This window comes from Aulonocara sp. 'chitande type north' Nkhata Bay, linkage group LG7, assembly GCF_057382095.1.
Source record: "Aulonocara sp. 'chitande type north' Nkhata Bay isolate Kocher_YH1m ecotype deep benthic linkage group LG7, A_spYH_male_GT1.1, whole genome shotgun sequence".
Taxonomy (NCBI): domain Eukaryota; kingdom Metazoa; phylum Chordata; class Actinopteri; order Cichliformes; family Cichlidae; genus Aulonocara; species Aulonocara sp. 'chitande type north' Nkhata Bay.
This window is the reverse complement of record NC_141350.1, coordinates 23,704,037-23,729,958: the sequence shown is the minus strand read 5'-3', so window position 1 is coordinate 23,729,958 and position 25,922 is coordinate 23,704,037. Positions and strand designations below refer to the sequence as shown.

The following is a 25,922-nucleotide window of genomic DNA, read 5'->3' as shown; positions in this document are numbered from 1 at the left end:
TGTCTTTAGGCTCACTACGCCCTATGTATCAGACATAACAAGAGGATAGCTAACATTCCTCACTGCTTGATGGCGGTATCTCTGACAGGTTCAGCAGTACACGACAAAAAAAGTGTAATATAACCTCTGGTGCATTGGTTTTGGGTTATTTTTGTTGTTTTGCCCTGTTCTTTATTATTCCCTTTTACTATTTGATTCTTCTTTTCTTTTCAACCTGTTCTCGGTTTGACCTCATGCCTTCATCCTATCTCTTTATATCTTAAGTACTCTCAGTCAAACATAACTTGATTTTTATGCATACAGTAGAAGAGACGAGAATTCTGCAGTACAGTATTCGTTTTCTATTACCATAACCAATTTTTTTTTATTATTTGAAGCTGAACATTTCGCACCTCTTCCCCATGATCTGCTTTCAAGCTTCTTCAGAAATCTGCAGCTTACCTGCAATATTTTAGTTTACAAATACAGATCATATAAGATGAGTGTGAGTATGAAATCTGACAATATGGAAATTGTGTAAACTGAGTTCACAATAAGCACTTGTATCTGCAGATTGTTTTCTCTTCCACAATGTGGATAACTTAAGAAAGTGTTAGCAGTAACTTCTGGGGTCAAACACACATCCTACCACCGGCAAAACCTGCAGTTATCCACACTAAACACATAGCACACTGCAAGCACATTGACACAGGCAGCCTGTCTCTTACCTGTGCTCCCTGCTGTGATGCTGCTGTAAATTCTGAGTCTGCTGAAGCTGAGCCTGGCAGAAAGTTAGGAAGCAGTCTGAGGCCGAGCTGACCTGCTGAACAGCTGGAGGCAAGAAAAAGGAATCTGTCTCCTGGCTATCAATGACTCTAAGGCCAGGCACTGATTTCTGTAGTGTGGATCTGAAAAGGAAAGTAAAATCAGCAAAACCTGAGCTGTGCAGAAGTGATTTTACTAATATTTTTAAATGCATTATTTATACCATTTTACAGTTTTTCTCAGTTGCTTTGGTGCATTTCTCACAACAGAATTAAACTTTGCACAATAGTTAGTTCAACCTCCACAACATGTAGTTGTTTTGGCACAACCTTGTGGCGGTGTCCAAAGGCAAATGCCTTTGGACATGAAGCAGTTGAGTAAGTACAAATATCTAAAGAATGGTCACTTTTGACTTGCTATTCATCACTATCTCCTTGCTTTTATCATGAATGTCACAATTATTTATACTTGTACCGGCTTAATAGTCATTGTCCTTACAACTAATAGTCTTCATTTCATTGCTTGTGTCAGTGCACTCAAAATTGTTGAACATCTTGTCAAACAATTTGTACACCCATTTTGAAAACCCTATTTTTAAGGAGTTTCCATGAAAATCTCCATAAATTACTTTTCTCAGGTGAACCTTATCTCACACTAATGTGTGAGATAAGGTGGTGTGTGTTACTCTTACTTGCAACCAATGAAAAGCCTCTTCTACCCAGTCACAGGTGACGAGTGAAGGAGCTCCGTCACCAGTATGTACAGGTAAAACATGTTTGCATATGTACCTCTGTTTACTGTAAAAGTTTAGGCCATGTACTGCACTTACATTTATGCATGTTACTGTAATCCTATTAACAATTCAAACTGTACAATCTGTTGTGCCAAATGCACCATTACAGACTTTTTCATTCTCATCCTTTGTATAGCGTATCCTGGAATTGGAAGCCAGGGAACCCCTGCACACGTTTGTATATCTTGACGAAGCGGGATTCAATCTCGCAAAAGGCAGATGGCGTGGACGAAATCACATTGGAGAAAGAGCCACCATTGATGTCCCAGGCCAACGAGGAGGAAATATTACAATGTGTGCAGCAATCTCAGAAAATGTCGTCCACACCCATATTCCTCGTATTGGTGCATACAATACACAACACCTGTTGGCTTTTCTGGACGCTCTTTATAGGGACCTAATCCCACAAAATGAAAGGGATGATCCTGGTGACAATCGGACAATGTATGTAGCGGTTTGGGATAATGTTAGCTTCCATCACTCTGCTGTAGTCAGGCAGTGGTTTGCAGCACACGACAGGATGCTTATGGAGTTTCTTCCTCCTTACACTCCATTCCTAAATCCAATTGAGGAGTTTTTCTCTTCCTGGAGGTGGAAGGTATATGACAGGCATCCACATACCCAAATGACCCTGCTAGCAGCTATGGATGCAGCTTGTGATGACATCACAGCAGAGTCCTGCAGAGGGTGGATTCGACACTCCAGAAGATACTTTCCCCGATGCGTCGATAGAGCTGACATTCGCTGTGATGTTGATGCAAATATGTGGGCAGACAGACGGGAGCGTCTAGATATCAATGATTGATATGCAGCAGTGTCTGTTTTTCAGGGTTTTGTTTCATAACTACTGCAGTAAGGTTTACTGTCTAAGTGAGTTTATGTTTGCTGTAAAATGTTTGATTTGCTGTATTTCCCCAGTTGCACAATGCTGTGAACAGTTTCAATTAAATATTATCAAGAGTGCATATGAAGTGTCTTGATTTTCCTTTACAATTTATGGTTTTCAACATGCCATGGATGCTGTCCAGACTTGACATGTCATTGGGGAGCACCTACAAAGAAATCCGTCATAATGAGAACATGTTCAAACCATTTGAAGCGCCTTGAGGCGACTTTTGTTGTGATTTGGCGCTATATAAATAAAATTGAATTGAATTGAATTGAATTGAATTTGATTTTGTGACCAAAGGTGCTGGTGTAATGACTTGTAATTGTGACAGCCCTGACACTTTGATATAAGTACTTGCTTTTGATGAATATATTATCTGTTTTGATTAAGGGACTTGCTTTTGAAGCATTGACTACTTATTTTGAACTAATGACTTTTCTTTTTGATGAAGTGACTCACTTTTGCAAGTTATCCACCATGTTTTGCAGTTTGCACTAATTGTTTTGAGAAGAGCCTTAGTAGTGGTGCAGAGATCAATTCTGTTGTGAGAAATGCACCAAAGCAACTGAGAAAAACTGTAACTGCTACTGGTATTATGTATATCTGTATTTTTGTATGAACTCATTACCTCTGCATTAAAGGCAAACAGCTTGGTGATTTTTTTAAAGTTTATAATAAACAACACTATTAACAGGTAACAAAGACAATGAGGGCAACTTGAACGGAACTCAGGTTGAGGTTGCACAGAGGTGTCAGGGCTATGAAACAGGACACTTATTTTACTCAACAGATTTTGTAGATCACAAAATAGTTTTGCCAAATAGACGTAGTTTAATTTGAGTTCTATATTTGTTTCCAGTTATTTACTTACTAATACGACTCATAACTGTCAAATTACAATCACTGCCTGACTAAGAAAATAATATTCACAGCCAACAGAAAGCTTCTCTAAAGCTGGCAGAACCATTCTCTGTTTAGACCGTAGTGTTTTGAAGAAACCGTTTAACTTTCCTCTCACAGTATATGTTGTTTTGTACACAGTACATTTTGTTCTCTGAACTAATTAAAGGACCATATGTACAGTGATTTAGTCATCCCCTGGTATTAATGGTTGTCTGAGTCTACAATCTGAACCTGTTTGAACTCATTACTATCAATCTAGTGCCATTTTCTAAAAGTGTAGTTACACAGCCACTTTGGATAGAAATCCTTTCCAAAGTGCATATGTTAGGTAGTGTGAGCATTCAGCTGGAGGAGCGCCCTGAATGGCTGTGATACAGGGGGAGAGGTAACCACTGCCCGAGGCTAAGGATGTGCAAGCAGAGGAATCTCAAATATCTGCCAGAGAAACAGACTAAGAGCATCTACTAGTGGAGCACTGGCCAAATGTGGTCTCTGTGCAGTGGGAAAATGTGGAGCTGGAAACTCTACAGGGCACTAGGGAACAGCAACAATAAAATTTGCAAAAATAAAAGCCTTTGGGCTGCGAAGTCAGTTTTTAAAACATTAAGAACTGGGTTTTCTAAAACCGATTCCCAGAGTACTGTATGCTCTTAAATCTGTCCCACGACTTCACCAGAGAGAACAAAACATGTGTTGAGGTCATTTACTGCTTCAGATGCATTCATAAATGGTTTATATGAAAATGTCTTTCTTTATAATGTGAAGTACTTTACATGTACTTATATATTCACGATAGATAGATAGATAGATAGATAGATAGATAGATAGATAGATAGATAGATAGATAGATAGATAGATAGATAGATAGATAGATAGATAGATAGATAGATAGATAGATAGATAGATAGATAGATAGATAGATAGATAGATAGATAGATAGATAGATAGATAGATTGATTGATTGATTGATTGATTGATTGGATGTGGATCACTGGGTCTCTCAAACACAGATTAGAATTGGATTCCAACCCTAAATAGGATGCCTGACTCGCTGTCTTTAAATGAAGCTCCAAACCCGAATTAGACAAAATTGGATAAATAGCAGCAACTTATTACCTTTTTAATATAAGGGCTTCATTATTCACAGCTATATCTACAGTACACTGAAGATACTCAAACTTCAACTTGAGTCTTACTAAACTGTTATAAATTTTATCCTCCTTTTCTTTTAAAACACTTTTTTGGATCCTTCATCCTGATTCTCCAGTTCCTATGAGCATAACTCCGTATTTCATTTAGTGAAGACTTCCTCCAAAACATAGGCTCTTTAAGCGGCTCTGATTAATCAGGGCCAGTATTTTCTTCATCTATTTCTCCTGGATCAGGGGGTGCCTACAGGGATTGTAATTCTTAGCGCTTGCCTTTTGGTGCTTTTATTTAGCCAGTGTTATCACTGGCTGAGGATGAAAGGACAAGGGCATGAGTGTGGAAATACTGAGGGTTAATTCTACTGTTGGCACTGGGGGTTAAGTAAAGTTCAGTGAAAAATTAAGGTAATGTTTCAGTTATGGCTTAAGGAAGAAAGTGTTCACAAGTAACTCATAGTTTTACACCTATTCCAGCAAAGAATCCTCTAAAAACTCAATCTAAAGATAAAAAAAATAGATTTTATGTTCATATTGTCAGCACAATAAAAATCATTAAAAAAATATGGTACAATGTACCATTTTAAAATGAATATAAATTTTTAAAGGCTTTTTTTCCTGTATTTTTTTTAATCACACGTTAAATTTTGCCATTTACCATTTATGGAAACCAACATTGGCAGTGGTACTGGCAAAAATTTAACAGAACATTTGTTTTGTTTTGTTTTTTTATTGATGTTTTTATTGAACCTGCTGGGCAGTAACTCCAACATATGAACAATGATAAAAATCTGACTATTAAATAAGCAAAAAGTTTCCAAAACTAGTATAGTTTTTCATATTTTGGTTATTTTGCTGGGTGTAACTGACTCTGAGGAGCCAAATAACTTTGCAAACCTGTAACAGCTGACATCACCGCTCATGACATCCCAGTAGAACCTCAAAGAATATAAGTGCTCATTGCATATTTTTCATATAAACTCATTGCAACTGCCTTAACACTGGTAAAATATTTAAGCAATGTAAGTGAATGAGCAAATTGACAATGAAAAGATAATTGATTTTTCTGCTGTATCAATATTTTGGAAATTATGACCACTTAGTGTGGCATACACACATACAGATGTTGGTAATCTAATAGGCAATGCAGATCAGAGTGGTAATCCTGGAAGTGGACAGGGAGACCAGTGTTCAGCTGGAATGTTTAGACTACCTGAGCCCACAGACTAAATTTTGGATAGGCAAATACTGACTTTTCAGTGGTATTTTCCTTTGATCACCCATCATATCAAGTTATATTTAAGAGCAAAAGAGGCAGAAACTGGAACTTCTATCCAAATAATTTCCAAAAAGAACAGAAATTTCTAATTACTATATCTTGATTTGAAACTGTGGAGCAGGTGAGGAAAATGTGTCTCAACGAGAGGCAGCCAGAAAATTCAAGATTCCTGAAACTAGCGCAATGCACTATCACTGCATGATGGGTCGTGAAAGCAGATACATACAGATAACAACATATTTAGTTCTAAAAAGACAGTATATCATGTCATTTTCTTACTCTGTCCAGTGCTTACCCTACCTCCAGCCACTCTCCTGCTGAAGAGGATTCCCTGTGAGGTGGATTTCACGCAGGAACTGACATCCCTCAAGATTTTCACACACATTCTGCAGGTCTGAAAGAGAGCATGACACGTTTTTCAATATATTCTTCAGTTTCAATATAACTCCAACTTACAAACTATATCAACCTACATGAAATAAGCAGAGGTGTGTAGTGAACTTATATCAAAGTTACAAAGTTACAAAATTTTACACAAGGCACCGAAATAAGATCAACAAAATATAAAAGCAATAGTTCAAGTACGGTGAGCTGAAAGAAGAAGAAAAACCACAGGTTTTAAACTGGCTTAGGTGGTAAAACAGGTTGACCACTAATCACAGGATTAGCAGCTCTATACTCAGGCTGTCCTGAGCAAAACAATGAAGGCCAAGCTGCTCCTAACAGAGCAGGCGATGCTCTATTAGGAGTAGCGCTTGCATAACAGTGAACAAGAGACGTTTGCTGAACCACTAAGGTAAAACAGCGCTAAACAAGCACAGCCCATTCACCATTTTATAAAGAAAACATGTTACCTGACAGGCAGTTGTATCTAAGATCCAGATTTTCAAGGGACACAAAATTAGACATGGAGGGCAGCTGAGTAATTCTAGGAAAATAAGAGACAAATTACATTAGAAGCTAGACCACATCTCAATGCATCGCTCATGTCACCGTTAAACACAGAAGCATTTTGAATTTATGCGACTGTGTGGCTTTGACTCGTCGTGGTTTTACAGAACCTACTGATTGCAATTTTTTATATCAAGTTACATTTTCAAAAGAAAGAAAAGCCAGAAAAAATTGTGGCACGTGTGTTATTTTCTACTTTGAATATATATCACATAACAAAACTTAGGCGAAGACAGATGGCAAGTAGTATTGGATGAATACTGGATACCCGTTTTGAGCTGCAGAGAGGTGCTGCATTAGAGGAAGCCAGCAGGCAGCGAGGCCGTGAAGGGAGGAGACGCTGTTGTCATCCAGATATAGCTCTCTGAGGAGGACCTGGTTGTTCAGACTCGGGGGCTGATGAAGCAACAGGACAAAGTCGTCAGTTAACACCCATCACACTGTGAGGTTAGACTAACTTCACACCGCTGCTCCTGCTGTAGCAACGAAACGACCTCATCCATCAATGTCAGTTGTTTTAGCCCTGCTATGCCTACTGCTATGAGTGCCTGCCACAAGCGAAGCTCGTCAGGTTCATTTTCACACTGCTTGTGAAGCACTGTGATAAAACTTTCAGGCTTGGCAAACACAAGCATAGTTAATCTGTGACTGAAAGATTACTGAGGATAGAGTGGGCCATTATCACATGTGTGCAATAATATACATTTTTAACAGCACATCTGCTGGACTGGAGAAAATTTGAAATTTGGCCAGGTAAAATTTATTTTCACAGCTGAGAAATGCGAATTAGCAAACAACAGCATGTGTTTGACTGAGGTACTTCTTGGATTAGATCTGATGGATCAGCTTCCTTTTTTTTTTAATTGAAATTAAGCACCTTATTTATATTTGTCATACTTGCCTGGTTTTAATTTTATTTTTTGAAGGTTTGACAATCATTTATCACTAAACGTAACTTCTGGAATAAGGGGAACTGTTTCTCAATTAAAAGGGCACGTAGTAAATAAAAGCAAAAGGATTTTAGGCTTAATTCAAGCCCATCACCTGTCTCAAACACCCACACCACTTTCTCTGCAGCTCTCGCAAAATTGCAACAGTGAACAGTGATATTAGATTTAGTGCTTCCAGTCATCTGCCGTGAGTTTTTACCTCAGTAAGGCCGTTTCCTCTTAGATCCAGTGTGTGAAGCAGAGCACTGTTCTCCAGACCCTCCACGTTGGCCAGGTGGTTGTGAGAGCAATCCAGGTGGAGCAGTGTATATACATCTCTCATCCCTTTGGTGTTGATCAGCTGGTTGTGGTTCACTGACAACCTCTGTAGCCTCCTTACAGACTCCAGACCAGCTAGGAAGCAGACAGAATATATGCAGAAAGCAGAGCATGAGTCTTAAAAGTTGACATGATACAGTCTAAAAAAAAAAGTACAGTCTGTACATGGAGTCAAAATTTCAGTTTTCACTGCAGAGTGAATGGTGTGAAGTCCTCAGCAGGAAAGAAGAGAGATGCTGCCCTCTTGTGTTACATTACATTACATTGATTTTTTTGACCAGAAGAGGAAGTTTAGTTAAACCTGGAGGGAAACTTGGAATTCCTGATGTCCATCTATGATAGTCCTTTAGCATGTGAGGTAATAAGTAAAATGTTGCATGAAAGATTTTAGATACTGTTTGTTTGTTTTTTTCCATTTTCACGTTTATTTCTCAGGTTTGATAAGCTCTGAATGTAGTCCTTTAGAATTTCAAATGAAATATATGTAAGAAATGTATTGTAACTGCAGCATGTCTTTTACCAGGATTCTGATGTTAAGAGCCATAACTTTCATTCATTTTGTTAAACATAAAGAAGTCCAAATGCATTTGACATACTCCATAGACTCTTTTTATTTTGAAGTTTCACACTCATACTACTTTCTGTGTTTACATGGAACACGATGGCATCGTGCCTGTTCTCAGGTTAAGTGAATGCTGCTCTTTTTTGAGGATTTTAGACTTACCAGGTGTTCGGATCAGTCACGCGTTATCTCAAGCTGCTACACACACATTGTTAGCAAATAAGTATTTAAAACACAAACACTTTCAGACATTATACTGACGAAAAAATTAATCCGTTTTTCTTTTTTGGGGCTTTTTTCAATAGCTGTCAGTGTTTCATGAGTTCTCACCAATACGGGTGATGGAGTTATGCGAGAGATCAAGAATATCCAAATTCTCAGCACCATTTAAACCATGGATGGAAGTCAGCTTGTTGTGGGCAAGTTGAAGAACTCGTAAGCTGCTCATGTTTTCACAATCCACAAATGAGATGTCATTTTCCTAAAACAAAACAAAAGCAAAGCTGTTGTGACTGAAATGACTGAAACAACATGAAAAAAAATCACAGTAATGACTAGTTTTTTGTTATTTTTGTTATTTTTTAACTATATAATCACCTGTAGGTCAATGTACCAGAGCTCTTGTAAGTGGTTGATACCTTCCAATGATTTCAGTCCACAGCGTCTGAGGGTGAGCGACTGAAGTTGAGTACACTGGGCAAGGGTAAAAAGGCTACAGCCAGGTAAGTCCTCCAAGGTCACACTGGTAACCTGAAAGAGAGCCAAACATATTTCAGCGCTTCTGGATCTCAAATGAAAATAATGGGTTCTATGTGTGAATATTCTTTCCGAACACAACAAACATTTAAGTACAAAACATTTTCATCAGTGTTCCTGGATCACAGCTAAGCACACAGTATGTTACCTCCTGCAGGGATCTCCATCCTGTGGACTGAAGCAGAGTGTGTGGGCACAGAGGGGGCAGACTGCTACCCTCTGCCACCCTCCTTGGCCCTGTCCTACTCCGGACTGATCCTTTCTGCTTCCTCCTGTTCTGGCAGGACAGATTAGACCAACGGATGCATTCCTTCATCCACAACAGCCTCTTCTGCTCTGTGTGCTCTGGAAGGCCTGCAGGCAAAAAGCAAGAAGAAGTGCCAGGCTTTGCAGGATCTTGCCGGTTACTGGTTTTATACACAGGGATCTGACTGATGTTCTTGTTTAGGTTCTGTTGTTTTGCAGTTTCAGAGCTGACGGGGTCAGCTGTAGATTCACTCTGCAGTGAATTAGCACTTGAGGTCCGCGTGGTGTTGCCTCCTGGGTGTGAGATCCTGCCAGTATTCTGAGATTGCATGCTGCTATTTTCTCTTTCCTTGTCTCGCAGCTCATTCTTACTTATGACTCGTTCTTTCAACTCTTCTTCTACTTTCCTTTCTTCTGCTTGTATGTTTTCCTTCACCTCATTTCCATAATCCTTTGCATCTTCCTTGTTTCCCGTCCCATCCTTCTTTTTTCCTATACTAAGCCCCTCTTGGTGTTTCTGCAACTCTTCTTGCTTCTTTTCTTTATCTTTTTTCCTCTCATGTTCCATTTTTGTGTTCTGGTCTTTATTCTCACAAATCTCTGGCTTGAGTTTTATTACTTCATCTGTGTTTCTGTGTTCTTGTTCTTCATTCTGTTTCATTTCTTCCATTCTCATTGTAATCAGCTCTTCTTTGTTTGTTTTAGTCTTTTCCTCCTTCCTCATCATATCTTGATTTTCCAAACTCTCCTCATCGTTCTTTTTCTTTTCCTCACTTTCCGTGAGTTGCATTTTGTCATCTATTCTTTTATTCTCATCTTTTCCCCTGATGTCTTCATTCAACAGCTTTTTCTTCATCTCGGGCTTTTCTCTTTGCTCTACCTCATTTCTTTCCATTTTATGCTCTGTAGTTTTTCTTACAATTTCCTTTCTTGTCGTCTCTTCCTCACCTCCGTTATCTATTCTCTTTTCTTCCTTAATACTTCTTATTTCTTTATTTTTTGTCTTTTGATCTTCAGTCATCTTCCTTCCAGAAACCTCTGTCACATTGTTTTTGACATCCATTATTCTTGTTTCCTCGTCCTCACTTTTCCTGTTTTTCTTTCTCTCCTTCTGCTTTTGCTTTATCTCCTCCACCTCTTGTATCTCTCTTCTCCTCTCCTCATCCTTGATTTCTTCAATTTTTCTCTCTTCCTCTTTCTTTCTAATCTCTTCTTCTTCCATTTTCTTCTTTACCTCCTCCCTTTCCCACAGCTCCTTTTGCTTCTTTTCTTCTTTATGTCTTAATTTTATCATGTTTTTCTTTTCCTCTTCATCCAATCTTTTCCTCTCTTCCAGTTTCTTCCTTTTCTGTTCTTCTTCACTCTTAATTTTCTCTTCTTCCTCCTTCATTTTCCTTCTGTCTTCCTCTTCCTGCTTCTTTTTCGCTTGCATGTCTTCATTTTTCCTTTTCTCTTCTTCATTTTTCCTTTTCTTCTCTTTGTTTTTCTTTCTCTGCTCTTCCTCAATCATCCTCCTCTCTTGCTCCACTTGTTTTTGTAAGTTACCAATCAGTTCCTAATTAGAGATGATATTTATAGAGTTACAAAAAAACTAGTTGCCTCATTTCTTTAATCTATTCTTTGAAATATATTAAGCAAACTACATGGAATTTACAAACATCACAAAAAGTATTCAATCAAAATGGAAAAAAGCATCTATAAGTACTAAATTTAAGGTGTGTTTTTGAGGACCACTGATTTATAAATCCAGTATGTTCAGTAAATTGATTCTACCAAATGCTGCGCTGATAACAAATACCCAAAAGTATATCAAATGTCTAAAAATACAATGGTGAGCCTGTGCTCTACGTCACACTGCACACAAATTTGAAAAAAATAAAAAAATTAATTACCTGCTGAAGCAGCATCTCCTGCTCAAGTTTTTCCTGGGCTCTTTTCGCCATCAATTCCAGTTCCTTTTCATGCAGCTGGAACCAGAATAAATAAAACACAACAGGGTTAATTAATACAGCCATTTTTGCTGCATTCTGTATTTTCTCTGTGACAGTTTGCCCTCCGTACCCTTGTCTGGGGGTATGAAACATCTAATCCTGAGGCCACTCCTTAAGAACACAGTAAAACAACAGGTCCCTTGACTTTAGTGATGAATGCTGTACATACCAGCCTGTACCACACCATACCAGCCCATCATATTATCATAATACAAATGTTTGTCCTGAGAATCAGAACAGAACTGAGGGGGAAAAGGCTTTTAAATATGCTGGCCTGGTTTTCTGGAATAATCTACAGAAGGGACAGAAATTGTCAAAAATGGTTACGATGCAGGAGTTTAAGTTCATTTTAAAGGAGCGAGAGAATAACTCAAGCACCAATCTTGCTCCTGCCACAGTTACTGTAGAAGCACAGGACTGCAATCACAATACACTGCACTAATTACCAAAATGCTGCAGTACTCTACAGCTTACACAATAATAATCTGCAATCTATCCTAATTATTATTTTTTCTGTTCTCAAACTGTTCTCCCATTAGGAGCTCACTCTGCGTGGAGTTCGTTTTTCTCCTCCTCTCACCTCATGTTGTGTATTTTCGTTGTTCTTCTTATCAGTTTCTGACCTGTCTTCCCAATGTGATCTTTGTGTAAACTATGTTTGGTTGGAGGGTTCCTTTGTTACTATGCTCAAATCAGTGTTCCTCCATGTGCCAGTGAAAGCGTGACCACTGCTTTAATGCTGTAAATAGACTGTAGAGTCCAGGCTAGACAAGCTATCTCTTATGTGTTGTGCCATTTCTTAAGCTTGAGGTTGTTTAGTTTACCTACATAATTCATCTCAATGTTCTTGGTCCTTAACTGCGTACACAATATTACTCTGTTTAAGGCAGAGGACACAATCCTCGGGGTGGACAAACTTTTGAGAGTTTTGTTTGGAATTTGAAAGCCACAGAGACACAATGTTATGAAAACATGTGTCACTGTTGTTCCGACACTCCAGACACATAAGGAATCACCAGTGGTCTTCACTTTAGATGACACTTTAGCACTGCTTAGTTGTCTTCCCAGCGTAGTCAAATACCCAGCTGGATAACCACATTTACTCAGGCTCTTCTTGATATGATGATCTTCTGCTTCTCTGCCCACTGTGTCTTTGGGGATGGTGTTCTCAGTGTGTCAGTGTCCTAAAGACACACAATTTTTGCTCCAGTGGACAATTACAGTCAAACCTTTCATATCCTCTGTGGTGAGCTTGATCGGTCTGTGGACAAAGTCTGTGTACTTACTAAGTAAGGTATCAGCCATAAACATAAACAATGGCTCTGTGGTGCACCAGGCTATCAGAGGCCTCTTTTCCACTTCCTCCATATCCAAGTAAGGCTGGGTTATGTAATTACCCTTAAGACCAGCTTATTGTTTATTCGTAGCAATTATGGGATAGCTGCTCTACCACCTGGATCCAAAAGTACTATGTCGAGGAGAGAAAAAAAAGTCAGAAGTAACTTACTTTCTCTGCCTCCATTATCTTCCTCAGCTCCTCCTGGAAGTTAATTTCTCTTTTTTGCCTTTCCTCGTTTTTATGCATCTCCTCATCACAGTGTTTCTCTGGTGCTATGTCATGTTTGCTAAAGTCCCGGGCCAAATATTTCTCAGTCTCCCAACATCGATCTGTTCCAGCTCCATCTAAGACAAATACAAAAATGTAAGGCTTCAATAGTTCAGTAAGCAAGAAAGGAAAGCCATGCATATGTAGTTCAAATCAGGCTCAAAGTAAGACATGCCTTGCCTCTCCATTGATTGTTATGCACTAATAACAAATAACAACCAAATTTCCTGCATAAAGAATGATCCAAATCTAATCTTTTTTCTAAATTTACATCAGTGACGTGGCAGTGATTTTGAGTCCATCTACATTATATATGATTTAACTAAAATATACCTCCAGGAAGCTTGATCACCATTAGCTTTATGCTTTCAGTTGCAAATTTAAAAGTCTATTCACAAGACAGGATTATCTACCTTTTCATGTTACTGAAGTCGTGAGTGACAGCAAATTCTATGAAAGTAGTGACGTCTTGTGGCAAACTATGTTACCTTTTACCTTTATTTCGAGTGTATTATGGCTGTATTATGCAACATCAGAACTTCAGTAACCTCAAAGTTGTTCACTTTTCTGGCCATTTCTAAAGTTTTGGCTGTCTCTCTGATAGTTTTTTTTTCTTCACTTTTTTCACTCACTTCCACTAACATCTCTTTTGGCCTGATATTATAAATAATTGAAATTACAGTATAAAGCTATAAAAACAAAAATTAAACACATTGAATTGAATTGACTTGAATTGAATTGACTTGAGATATTATATCTCCTTCATTTAAAATTTAAAAAAAATGATCAGGCCTCACATGGCCACTGCTTGTCAATCAATTATCCCATTAAATTTGAACCTGGGGGAAATAAGGGACTGAAGCAAAAAAGAAAGTCTGTGTCAGGATCTGGAGGTTTGACTGGAAAGTTCCACCAGGCACCTGAGTCCCTTGGTCTCCACCCCTGGGCGGAGCCATCATCTCTCCTGCAGTCCTGCACACCTGAGGCTGATTCTGGGTAATCAGGCTGAGGATTTAAGCTCCACTCAGACTCTCCTTTGCTGCCAGTTTGTCAATGACCTCACGTTGGTATCGGTGCTAAGGTTTTGCCCCATGCTCTTGCCACTTGTTTTGTTGCCTACTTTGGTTTCCTGTGCTACAGTTTTCCTGGACCTTCTTTGCCATTGCCTTCAACCTCAGCTCTCCTTGGATTATTTTTCGCATTCTGGAAAAATACAAAGAACCTCACCTGCCTGCCCTCCAGCCACCACTCACCACCTCGGCACTCAGGTCAGCCAGCCTTTTTCAGTACTCGCCTGGATTCTCTTCGCCTCTCCCTCAAAGCCAAGCTCACCCTGACTATCAGTAAGCATTGTCAGTCATTACCACCTCCGCTAAATACCCTGCGTCTGGCGCCTTCTTAACCTTGTTCTCCTTTCTTCCCAGATGCACCCGCTCCATCCCCGTCGCAACCTGCCAATTCCCCCTTCACCCCCACTGACCCACGGCCGCATCATTAGTAACACTTTGCCACAAATTCACCTGTTGACTTCATAATAAAACACTGTAAAAACATTTGAGTCCAGTTTAGCTATTGGCCTGTGTACTTCAAGCACATGCTGGTTGTTTGATCTACAATCAATTGTGGTGATGTACAGAAGCAAAACTACAACAATGGTGTCTTTGTCCCAAACAATACACATGTACATGTTATCTACCTTCATTATTAGGCCACATGGACATATTGTGAGTCAAAGGATTTTGTGTCACTATTCGTGTTTGAAGAAGGGACCCATCAGCCTTTTTTTCCTCATTTTCTGTTTCACCACCCACCTGTATCAGTAAAAAGAAATCATTTTTAAAAATTAGGCCACGTGACATATTTTAGATGTAATAAAACAACCAAGATTAGACAGTTAAGACCAATTTACCTGTTCATTCACTTTCACCATATCTTTGCTGACTTCATTTGATAGCCTCATCATATTATCAGTGGAATCTGATGGTGTGAAGTCTGACATGGAATTCAAAGACAGTGCAGACAAAATCCAGAATGGTGAGGAGATAATCTCAGCTTTATCACCGTACACATTAGTTAAATGCTGTAAGTTATTACTTACCTTCAAGTTCCTCAAGGATAAGTTTCTCACAAACTGCCGCTCTAGTTTTTGATGTTTCAAAGTAGCTTAGAAGAGCTGGTGGGAAATTATCTGAAGCCTGCGGTCAGAAAATAGGTTAATTATTATTTCTGCTTTCGCCACAAAAGGAAAATGTTAATATAAGCAAGCAATATTAACAATATTAGCAAGCATTGTGGGGACAAAAGTGAAGCAATAACTCTTACTGATACTAAATCCATTGTCTATTCTGCTTATGGGTCAATCGGTTTCCTTATTGATTTCTGATTAATTTTAAAGTAGGCCAGCAGACGTTCAGGGAGAATGCAAAAGTAGAAAAACAAAGTAAGGAAAAAAGGGTCTGCACTGTATGTGACCCACACATACAAAAGCTCAAAGGTTTTGGGGTCACTGTGTTGCAATTATCATTTTGTTTTCTAAGCAGCATTCATAAATGGCATTACTACACTTAAAGAGATATTAGTCCAATGAACTGGACAATTTGGTACCATTTATTTTTATTTGGAAGAATTTCTTAAATCCCATCCATACTCACTATATGAAAAAGCAATAGTTGGGATGTATAAGTCATAAGGCAGTAAGTGGATTTACGGAGGGTCAGCTTATGTTGTGCATAATTTATCTTCTATCCATTATCCGTTTAGCTTCGCTGTCCTGTTCAGCGTCACTCTGCTCATGTGTGGCTCTCAAACGAATCATCCTGATGCTTTTGTGGTAGAGATATAAATTAAGGTGTCTACCCTGACAAATAGCTGTTAATTTCCAGCTCTCCGGGTGATAGAATGTATGCAGAATTGGACAAAAAATAGTAAATGAAGAGAATATTTTGGAGAATAGCGGAAACATACATGCATGTGCTGTATTTTTAGAACGAGGCCCACACCCTTACCTCTTCTTCATGACATGAAACATTTTCCTGTTCTTCTTCAGTTTCGTCAGAGGTGAATGGCTCATCCAGCTCCAGCATGACGATTTACTTATCTGTCAGAGCAGTGAAAATGAAGGCATGATTAGACGGTCTGCTAAGTTTCAGTTGCTGAAACCATTTACTGTAACACGTTTATCCAAAGTACTCATATTTACCGTTAAGTTATACGTAATTATTTAAAATGTCCTACCTGGATACAGCACTAGTGCTATACTCGCTTAGAAGCTTAGAAGAACTTGGCTGAAAGATCCTCTTGCGTCTAGACGAAGTTCTGTCTCTATGGAAACAACGCTGTGAACTACGAAGTCTCGAAAGGGACTTACCGAACAAAACGCAAAAGAAAAACTAATTCATATTTTAAATGGAAAAAGGCGGCTTACATTTTGTTTTTAATTTTTTTAGACTGCATTTGTTGTATTGACGTCAGTATTTTTATCTTCATTTTTCATGTAAACACGATTAGAAAAGGAGTCCTTTTCTAATGGTGTTTACATGAAGAATGAAGAGGGCGCTAATTTAGGCATTTTTATGTGTGGCACATACATTGTGTCCTTAAAAAAGGAAGAAGAAAAAAGAAAATCACGTGTTGCTTGCTATAAAAATGAAATGATTTCAAAATGCCTCAAACGTTGGCTGCAATTTAATAATTCTATTCTTGAATTATTTTGATCCTTGGAAACTTCCTAACGCACGAGACAAAGAAAAAAGAGTAAATAAGCAGGCATTTATTTAATTTTTTACATCATCAGTTTAAATTTCCCGTTGATCAACAGGCGACCAGAACAGAGGAAAAAACTACCACAAGATGGCGATCACAGGCAATGGCTTAGTGCACATCACAAAGGTACACAGCTCTAGAAGAAGCCCCTTATAATGCGTGACAATAACTAGAGAGACAATACACCAAAAGTTTCATCTTTTAATATCAAATTCTATCAAATTACAGAAAAATGATCTGAATAAAAATGCTTTAATTTTCAATACACTTATAGCATAACAATTGTAGATCTGTCTGGTGAAGTCCAACTAGAAAACATTGAAACAATAATTCATATTGTTGCACAGTTATTGAAAAAAGTTGCACAGAAGTTACAGAAGCAAAATTATGAATCTGAGGTCAGCAAAGCTATTTGGCTACTTAGTGTGAAGAAAATGTAGTGTCACTGACTTGTGTGGGCATTCTAACAGCCAGCAGGGGGGGGGGTCAGTGAGCCCGAGACCTTGTAGGTGAATCACACGACCAGAGGGACAAAATCTGTTGGGCTGCTAACAATGCGCACTTTTTCCATGGCATTTCTGATCACAAAGACCAGTTCCTCTCTCCCGTGGTGAGGGCTTTGCACTTGTCCTATAGTCTTCTCTTTGAGGAGATTCCAGTGGCCCACACAGGTTTCCCATACACATTCCTGATAGCTTTCTAAAAGGAACCCAGTCTCCTTCCTGATAACTTTCAAACGAAGAACAGCTTGTCCTTCATCCAAAACTGTTTGGTCAGGAGACACAGTGAGGCCTGTTCTCTATTCTAATACATGAAAACAAAACAGTGGAATGGCGCCAGGTCCTTTAAAAAGCAAAGCTGAATTACACAATAACAATGAAACACGGCCCATCTACAGCCCTACTGTGGCACAAGATCAACACCTTCACCGTTTTGTACTTTGATAAAAAGTCATTATGGGTCATAGCCCAACTTCAGTGCTTAGGCTGACGGGGAGCTACAGGACAGTTTGGTGCTACTGCCGTTGTTGGAGTCAAACTGCCTGTCCCTTATGTTGTATTAGGTCCCCTAAGATTCATTGACCAAGTTCAATTGCTTAAAAAGGCTCCATCAGCAAGCCTTGTCTACTCCAATTAGGGCTAGGCCCTTTGTCAGTGGGCAAGGTGTCCGGCGCTTTTGTCCAAGTGCACGGAACCCAGACAGCAGCCAGACAGGGCCAAGCTGTAGATTTATGCAGCAGATTACACCAGTCAATAGCGGCTCCGGCCCAAACGCAGCAGAGGTTTAGATAGCACCCATGTGTTTACACTGTCAAGGGTTTTCTGTTACTCGTCTGTAGCCATTATCTTGGCAGCCATTGAGCAAATCGAGCCTATCATTTCCATCTGAGGGATTTGACGAAAGAGGGATTGGAGGAAAAAAGTTGCCAGTATCCCAACTAACCTTTAACTTAACTTAGTGCACATCACAAAGGTACAATTTGCAATATCCGTGTGTATTTATTAGTGATTAATGCAATTGATCTGAAGAATTAGACGTCATGCCTGAAAACATACATTTTATCTATTTTGCAGACTTGAACATTCAGGTTACTGCTTCAGTGAGATGATAAAGGAACTCGACCTGATGGTAATATACTATGTGCATGTGATGGGGAAAATGTTAAGCAAGCTAATCCTGCACAAATACCTCTGCAAGCTTAACGCCTTGTGTTGCGTTCTTGCAAGTATCTACTGTCATATCACGTCTTGCTTGTGCAATCATTACCTGCGGTACATTTTCAAAGCTGTTTCTACACAAGAGTGGCTCAGATTTGAGAAGTTCAACCAGGTCATCCCAGCATCCTCCTAACCAAGCTTTTCTTCTTCTCAGTAGACTGACAACACAAGTGAACTAGTTAGACTTCAAGGCAGATTTGGATTCTCTTTCAAAGTTAACATTATGCTGCCATTGTGAGTTTTAGTACATCTAAATCAGCTTCAAATGACTGTGGGATTATTGATGCAATCATAAGTCCACCTAAGAGGGTTTGGTGAGGGTTAATTTGGGATTAGCTTAGTCCATTACAAGTGACTTAAAGTAATAGTTGTGCTTTTTTCATTTAATACTTAAACAACTCATCTCTCTTGTTTGAACTGTAAATTCCAGGCTTTCCAAAAAACTCCAAACATGTTCCCCACGTAAGTTTAACATTCACACTTCGAAGAACAGCCTGTATCAATGGTCATGCTGACAGCCATGGAGCAAAATGAAATATAGCTCTTTTGTTAATTCCACAAAAGAGTTGAAAATTCTGTATCTACTGAGAATGTCCCGAGCTAAACTATTCTGTATCAGCCTACAGCATGTAGTGTACAAAAATCCACTGTGTAGAGACAGAATGAACAGTGGCAAACTGTAAAGGACACTAACTGCTATAGTTCTTCCAGAAAATAGTACTTTTCTGCATACAAGAAATTCAGAATAGAGGAAGAGGGCATGAGACAAAAAGCTGTGATTATTGGTCACTTACATCTTGTCCAAACAGAAAACTTGTTACAATTTTGAAATGTACAAAAATATAGAAGCAAAGGCATGAGTGCTTTCATTTTCAGTTATATACACTAAAAGTAACTTGCCTACCTTTTTATCGACTACTAGTCTTCATTTTAATCTTCAAGGTATTCATTTATTAAATAAGTTGTAAACATCTACTGTTTGGATAGTTTTTCAATCCACTTTGGAGAATTTGAGTTTTGTATGTCTTGAGATTAAAAGATCTCTACCTACTATTGGAATCATTTTTTATCCTTTGCACCTATTTGAATTACCAAATGGACTAAATTACAGCACGTCACGATATTACAAAATCGGCAACCACATGTGCCTTGGAGGGATTTTTAAAAAAGAAAAAAAACATGATGAGAGCACTTGGCTCAGGTCTGATATGTTCTGTAAGTCCCATGACTTGTTCTTGGCCTTGAGCACAGGACAGTTCCAAGGAAAGAGAAAAGAGCTGTTAATCCTCACTTTGAAAGAGCATCAAATCCAGCCAACACGCCTCGTGTATCCGTGTGTGTGTGTCTGTGTTTAGTTGTTTCATGTGTAATTCTTAAATGAGCAGTTTCATCTGCTATAGGAAGTTAGAGCCAAACCTTAAATTCCTAAGACTTGAATGTGGGGTATAAGGCATGATTTATCTGGGCAGCGTATCACATGAAAAATTTGTCATTTTTATTTAAGTGAATGCCAGTTTTCCATAATAAAAAAATGTAATTAATTCTGCATCCAGAAACCTACATGACTGACATGATTTTAACTATTTTGTTATTTCCCAGTATAAGCTTTATTGGAAAGTTGAATGGAAAAAATCATCAAATGTTTATGTTATTAAAAATGAAATGAAGAAAGGCTACAAACAAGCTAGCTGTACAAGCTAAATTATACTATGGCTTTCTTGTATTTTTAAAGAAAGCAATACTGGTAAACACACCACACTTTTTTATGCTCAGTTGCAGTATCCAGATTGTTAGGTATTTTAGTACCATGGGAGCATTTACTGGATATTGTTTTATAGTGACATTATGCAGGAAAACTCTGTCATTCAATAAGGCCCCTTTGTTTTAGTTATTTTTCTCTTTGACCCAAGAATTGATGTGTGAGAATCACAGGCTGGTACAAGGTTGAAATACCACAGAGATCACTCCCTCAGCTACATTAGTTTCTTAATCTTTTAGGAGACGCCTGTTGAGGCCAAATGGTTTGTTTCAGATTTCAAATCAAATCAAATCAAATCAAATCACTTTTTATTGTCACATCACATGTGCAGGCACACTGGCACAGCACATGCAAGTGAAATTCTTGTGTGCGAGCCCCACAAGCAACAGAGATGTGCAAACACAACAACACAAACGAGCAAAATACAAGAATGGCCAACCTGAAACTAATAAATATATGTACAATATATAATAGTGTATGCATTTCTGGATGTGTATACTAAATATTTTCCTACGTGTGTGTGTGTGTAAGAACTAATCTAAGAACTCTTTGTTTTGTGCCTTGAAAATATGTCGCTGAGATAATCACAATTGTAGCTGAACTGATACACTACACAAAGGATGCTTCTTCACCCAAGGGCAGGAAGACGCTGCCTTATCTTGGTCTGTACTGGTTTAAACTGATAAATCTGCTGTCTCATGAATTTTACCCTCTATATAAACTGTTGTACTTGTGAATAAAGTTGAGTCAATTTGGGAAGACAACCTGAAGCAGTCTCTGTTTTCTTGTTCTCCCAAGCTGCTCCCGAGCTCGTACTAACACGCTGAATGGCATGCTTGAATATTACTTGAGAATATATTTGACTGTGTTACAGACTAAGGGACATTCTCTGCTGATAGACGTCCACGCCTCGAAGGAAGTCGATCCACGGATTAGGCCCTGGAAACAGTTTCCTTCACAGATGAAATACATAATCATGCTACACGATTCTCAACTAACCACAATTAAGTAACTCCTCGAGTTAAAAGTAACTTTTTGAAAAACTCTGTTATATTTAGAGCATCTTTTCAGTGGAATAAGTTGCCTTATGCAATTAGAGAATTGGCTTCTATTCATAATTTTAAAAATCACTTAAAAGCCTATTTGGGCAGTTTTTAATTTATTTGTAAATATTGTAAGAGGGTAATGTCACTTGTAATGGAAATTGTGTATTTTGTTTGAGTGTTTTTTATCATTTTTAATATTTACATGCTTATATTTTCAGAATTGTCAAACCTTATTGTGGATGTAAGAACCAAATTATGTGGATATTTTGCATCCAACTCATTGTGTAATATTTTATTCGGTGGTATTTGATGGTTTGGGCCCCAGGAAGACTAGCAACCACTGCTGTGGAAGCTAATGGGGTTCCTTATAAATAAACAAATAAACAAACATAAAGGCAAAAAAGAATGGCATATGAACAAGTAGTAACGCTAGTGGTACCATTTTTCTACAAGCAGGTTCTATTTTTTGTGTTAAATGTGTTAAACCCATAAACAAAGCAGCTAATCGCAATTGATATCCAGGTGAGGTGCAAAAAGAAAGAACAACAAACTGTTGCTCTGCTATATGTAGCCTGGTGTGAAAAACTTTCCCCACCTGCTCCTTAGTTTTTTTATTTTTTGTCACACTCAAATATTTCAGGTCATCAAACAAATTTGAATATGAGACAAAGGTACTGCAACTAAACCCAAAATGCATTTTCATCTGTTAAGGGAAAAGCTATCTAAACCTACATGGATGGCCCAGTGTGAAAAAAGTTAAGTGCCCCCTAAACCTCAAAAAAAACGGTTGTGCCAAGAACTGCAATAACTGGCAATGAATATTTCACATCACTGTGGAGAGATTTTGGTCAACTCTTCTTTGCCCACTTGTTTTAATTCAGTTATACTGGAGGGTTTTTGTTTGTTTGTTTGTTTGTTTTGAATTAACAGCCTGTTTAAGGTTGTGCCAAAGCATTTCAGTTAGATTTAAGTCTGATCTTTGACTAGGACACTCATTTTGGCTGAACATAGGTGGATTATCTGGTGTCTTTCAGATCATCGTCCTGCTGCAAAATTTTCATTTGGGCAAAAAGACAACAACTGTCCCATATAGCTTTGAGCAACTGGTTGTGTGTTTTTTGCAACTTGACAATGTTCCCATGCCTGACACCAGTGAGCTGCCTCAGCAGACATACCTGGCCAGTAGCACCATGAACGTCTAGTCCTTTCCAGACCTTTATGGTCGTGGTCCTGATGAACTTGAGTCAGCACCTCCTAATTAGTACATGAGGCAGCAAAAGTTGGAGCACCACCTCAGCACCTTTGGGGCAATGAACTTAAACAATTAAACAAACAAACCTAAGCTAAAACACCAGGATTTCATTTTATCACAGAATCGGCCTGCTGGAGGGCATAGTGGTGTTGGTGATGTTCTTGTCAGTATGAAAATTACACTTGTAGCCCAACAAGAATTTTTCAGTCACGGTCCACTTATGTGCCAAAAACTCCAACTTCATTGAACTATAATTTAGCCTCAAACCTCGGCTAGCATAGCCTGTTAGTCTCACTTTACCTCCTCCCTACTGGGAAGGCCCAGGCCGAAATTACTTGCATCCACCTCTAAAATAAAAGGCACACAGAAATCTGTAAAAGGAAAGCACTGGTGCTATTGTGAGCTTAGTTTTTAATGGCTTAAAGCTTTGGTGACACTCTTCAGTCCAGTTCCCAATGACACCATGCTCTGCCCCAAGACTGTGCCACCAGTCTATGCAGAGAGACAGCAAACTTCGCAAAGCCAAGAGAGGACCATATTCCTGAAACTGTTTTAGGAGGCTGCCAGTTAGCTACTACCTTAACATTGCTGGGACCTGTGGAGACACCCTGATAAGAAATGGCATGGCCCAAGTAATGAAACTCTGGCTGGAAACAGGCACATTTGGAAAGCTTTGTCTTCAAGCCCTCCTGCTGAAGCCACAGGGGTTTTCACATTGGATGGATGGATGCCATTCTTACCCAGTCACTTTCTCATAATTGAATCATGATCCTTGAAACAAATGAGGCCTGTAGTCTTTAGATGTTGCCCTGGAATCTTATGTGATCTCCTGGATTAGTTGTCAGTGTGGTCTTGGAGTAATATTGGTAGGCTGATCATTCTTGGGAATGTTCACCACTGTTCCAAGCTTTCTCCATAATGGCAGCTAGCATTGTTCACTGGAGTCCCAAACAGTGTTGGTCAAGTTACTTGAAAAAAGTAATCAGTAACTAATTACTGATTACGTCCCCAAAAAGTAATCCCATTACTTTACTGATTACTTATTTTCAAAAGTAATTAATTACTTAGTTACTTTTTAAAAACACGATTTACAACCTGGTGATAAAGTGATAGATCTTTCAGCCCAATTCTACTTTTTCTGCATAATCCATCATACAAAATGTAATCAAATGGAAAAGTCTCTTTTTTAACTTGTTTTATCAGTTTTAATCTTTTAACTTTATGCATCAAGTAAAAATTAAATTATATGCAACATTCTCTGACTTGAATAAATTAGTTTAACATTTAAACCTATTTTCTGCACATTCCAGCACATAAAATAAAATATTTTTTGTGTTTACACTCACTCTTTCAAATAGATGCAAGTAAAACACAGCAGAAAATAAATAAAGTCAAAGACTCAGCGGTCCTGTTGCTCTATTTTCACCTGTAAAGCAGGAGTAGGGTAGGCGGAGGTTTACCCTGGTGCAGGTGTGCCGCAGCGGTCAGTTGAAGAATCCGCGAGTTTCTCTGTGAGTTTCCCATTACGTCGTTGCGCACTCGGTGCTTGCTCGGAAGTTTAGGGGTTTTTTTCGCTGTAAAAAGAAGTTTTCTTCCCACGCACAGCGGACGCTAATGTTTTTGTCACTTTTTATGAAATCAAACTCAAAGTAAGGTCAGTACTTCCACGCTTTAAACGCTGCACGCTCACACTCTCTCCCACAATCGATATATTATCTATTGTTGATCTGCACACAGCTGTTGTCATGAACGTCGCACTCGCTTACGTCACTGTCATGAGACATTCTCGCAAAAAAAATCATGGTTTTAGTAACGCAGTAACGCAGCGTTCCTACAGGAAAGTAACAGTAATCTAATTATCGTTTTTGCGATAGTAATTCCTTACTTTACTTGTTACTTTAAAAGTAATCAGATTACAGTAACACATTACAAGTAATGCATTACTGCCCATCTCTGGTCCCAAAGCCTCAAGCGTTTGAAACCCAGACTGATGACAGATGTCAGTGACTTTGTTTCGCATCTGTTCTTGAGTTTCTTTAGATAATTTCATGATGTGTTGATCTTTTAGCTTGCTTTACTTTGTCAGACTGATCTATTTAAGTGATTTGAAACACTGCAGCAAGAGTCCTGACAGGGACTAGAAAGAGAGAGCATAATTCTCCTATATCGGCTTCTCTTCATTGGCTCCCTATTAAATCCAGGATGAAATTTAAAATCCTGCTCCTCACATGAATAATCAGGCCCCATCTTATCTTAATAACCTTATAGTACCATATCACCCCATTAGAGCACTTCACTCAGCCTGCAGGCTCACTTGTGGTTCCCAGAGTATTTACAAGCAGAATCGAAGGCAGACCCTTCAGCTTTCAGGCCCCTCTGCTGTGGACCAAGCTTCCAGTTTGGATTCAGGAGACAGACGCCCTCTCTACTTTTTAGGTTGAGGCTTAAAACTTTACTTTTGCTAAAGCATATACTGGACTTAGGACTAAATTGATTTCTTGATTAATCAGGACTGGATGTGACTAGTGACATGAAACTCAGCTTTCCTGGTTACTCAATGAAATCAGTGAAATCATAATTTAAAAACTGCATTTTGTATTTACTCAAGTTGTCTTTGTCTAAGATTAGAATTTGTTTGATCATCTAGAAACATGTGAGTGTGACAAATATCCAAAAAAGTAAGAAATCAGGAAGGGGTCAAAAACTTTTTATCCACAATGTATCCAAAATTCTTTAGTCCTTTTTTTCCCCCTGGAAAAACAAAAATGGGACATTTTGAAAACAAATCCATGGAGGGTTTTTTTTAAATTATTTTTTAATATCCTCGAGTAACCACCTGGAACACTTTGACTCAAGAAGACACAACATAGTGGAAGCAGATTGTATTTATCATCAGTACCTTATTTTTCGTTTCTATTCTCCAATCATCACAACTTCTCATGACCTTGTGACCTCAATGTTCAGGTGGTGGTAGTGGTGGTGGGGAGGGGGAGGGGGCTTACCAAGGCTGATACAGTGAAGTCTCATCACTGGCTGTTTTCTTTTGTTTTATCAAATTAGGATCGAGCTGCCAATCACAGAACACAGGCTTTTCAAAGCAGCTCGCAGAGAGCACATCAAGTACATGTTCTGTTCCTTCCCAAGGCAAAATCAGATCTTTTTGAGACAACAGCACACATTTAAGGTAGAAATAACTATTCTATGTAACAATAAAAATAAAAATATATATCATAGGACTGGATAATGGGTCTA

The 25,922-nt window shown here is 38.6% G+C and overlaps 1 protein-coding gene across 4 annotated transcripts in view; it reads right to left on the bottom strand.

The window, feature by feature from the left end:
* The window catches only part of lrriq1 (leucine-rich repeats and IQ motif containing 1), a 39,495-nt gene extending 23,025 nt beyond the window's left edge, over positions 1 to 16,470 (bottom strand). For 3 of the 4 annotated variants that reach the window (XM_086299533.1, XM_086299535.1, XM_086299534.1), the window contains exons 1-15: positions 16,368 to 16,470; positions 16,139 to 16,230; positions 15,232 to 15,328; positions 15,043 to 15,125; positions 14,830 to 14,944; positions 13,035 to 13,210; positions 11,429 to 11,503; positions 9,439 to 11,091; positions 9,132 to 9,284; positions 8,865 to 9,015; positions 7,854 to 8,047; positions 6,973 to 7,100; positions 6,608 to 6,681; positions 6,054 to 6,147; positions 708 to 887 (exon numbers count right to left, since the gene is read on the bottom strand). In XM_086299533.1, the coding sequence (XP_086155659.1) occupies positions 708 to 887; positions 6,054 to 6,147; positions 6,608 to 6,681; positions 6,973 to 7,100; positions 7,854 to 8,047; positions 8,865 to 9,015; positions 9,132 to 9,284; positions 9,439 to 11,091; positions 11,429 to 11,503; positions 13,035 to 13,210; positions 14,830 to 14,944; positions 15,043 to 15,125; positions 15,232 to 15,328; positions 16,139 to 16,216 (3,251 nt within the window). In that variant the 5' untranslated portion in view covers positions 16,217 to 16,230; positions 16,368 to 16,470. Of the gene's footprint in view, positions 1 to 707; positions 888 to 6,053; positions 6,148 to 6,607; positions 6,682 to 6,972; positions 7,101 to 7,853; positions 8,048 to 8,864; positions 9,016 to 9,131; positions 9,285 to 9,438; positions 11,092 to 11,428; positions 11,504 to 13,034; positions 13,211 to 14,829; positions 14,945 to 15,042; positions 15,126 to 15,231; positions 15,329 to 16,138; positions 16,231 to 16,367 lie in introns of those variants that run through there. The other variant, XM_086299536.1, reaches the window with a different exon arrangement.
* Positions 16,471 to 25,922: the final 9,452 nt, after the last annotated feature.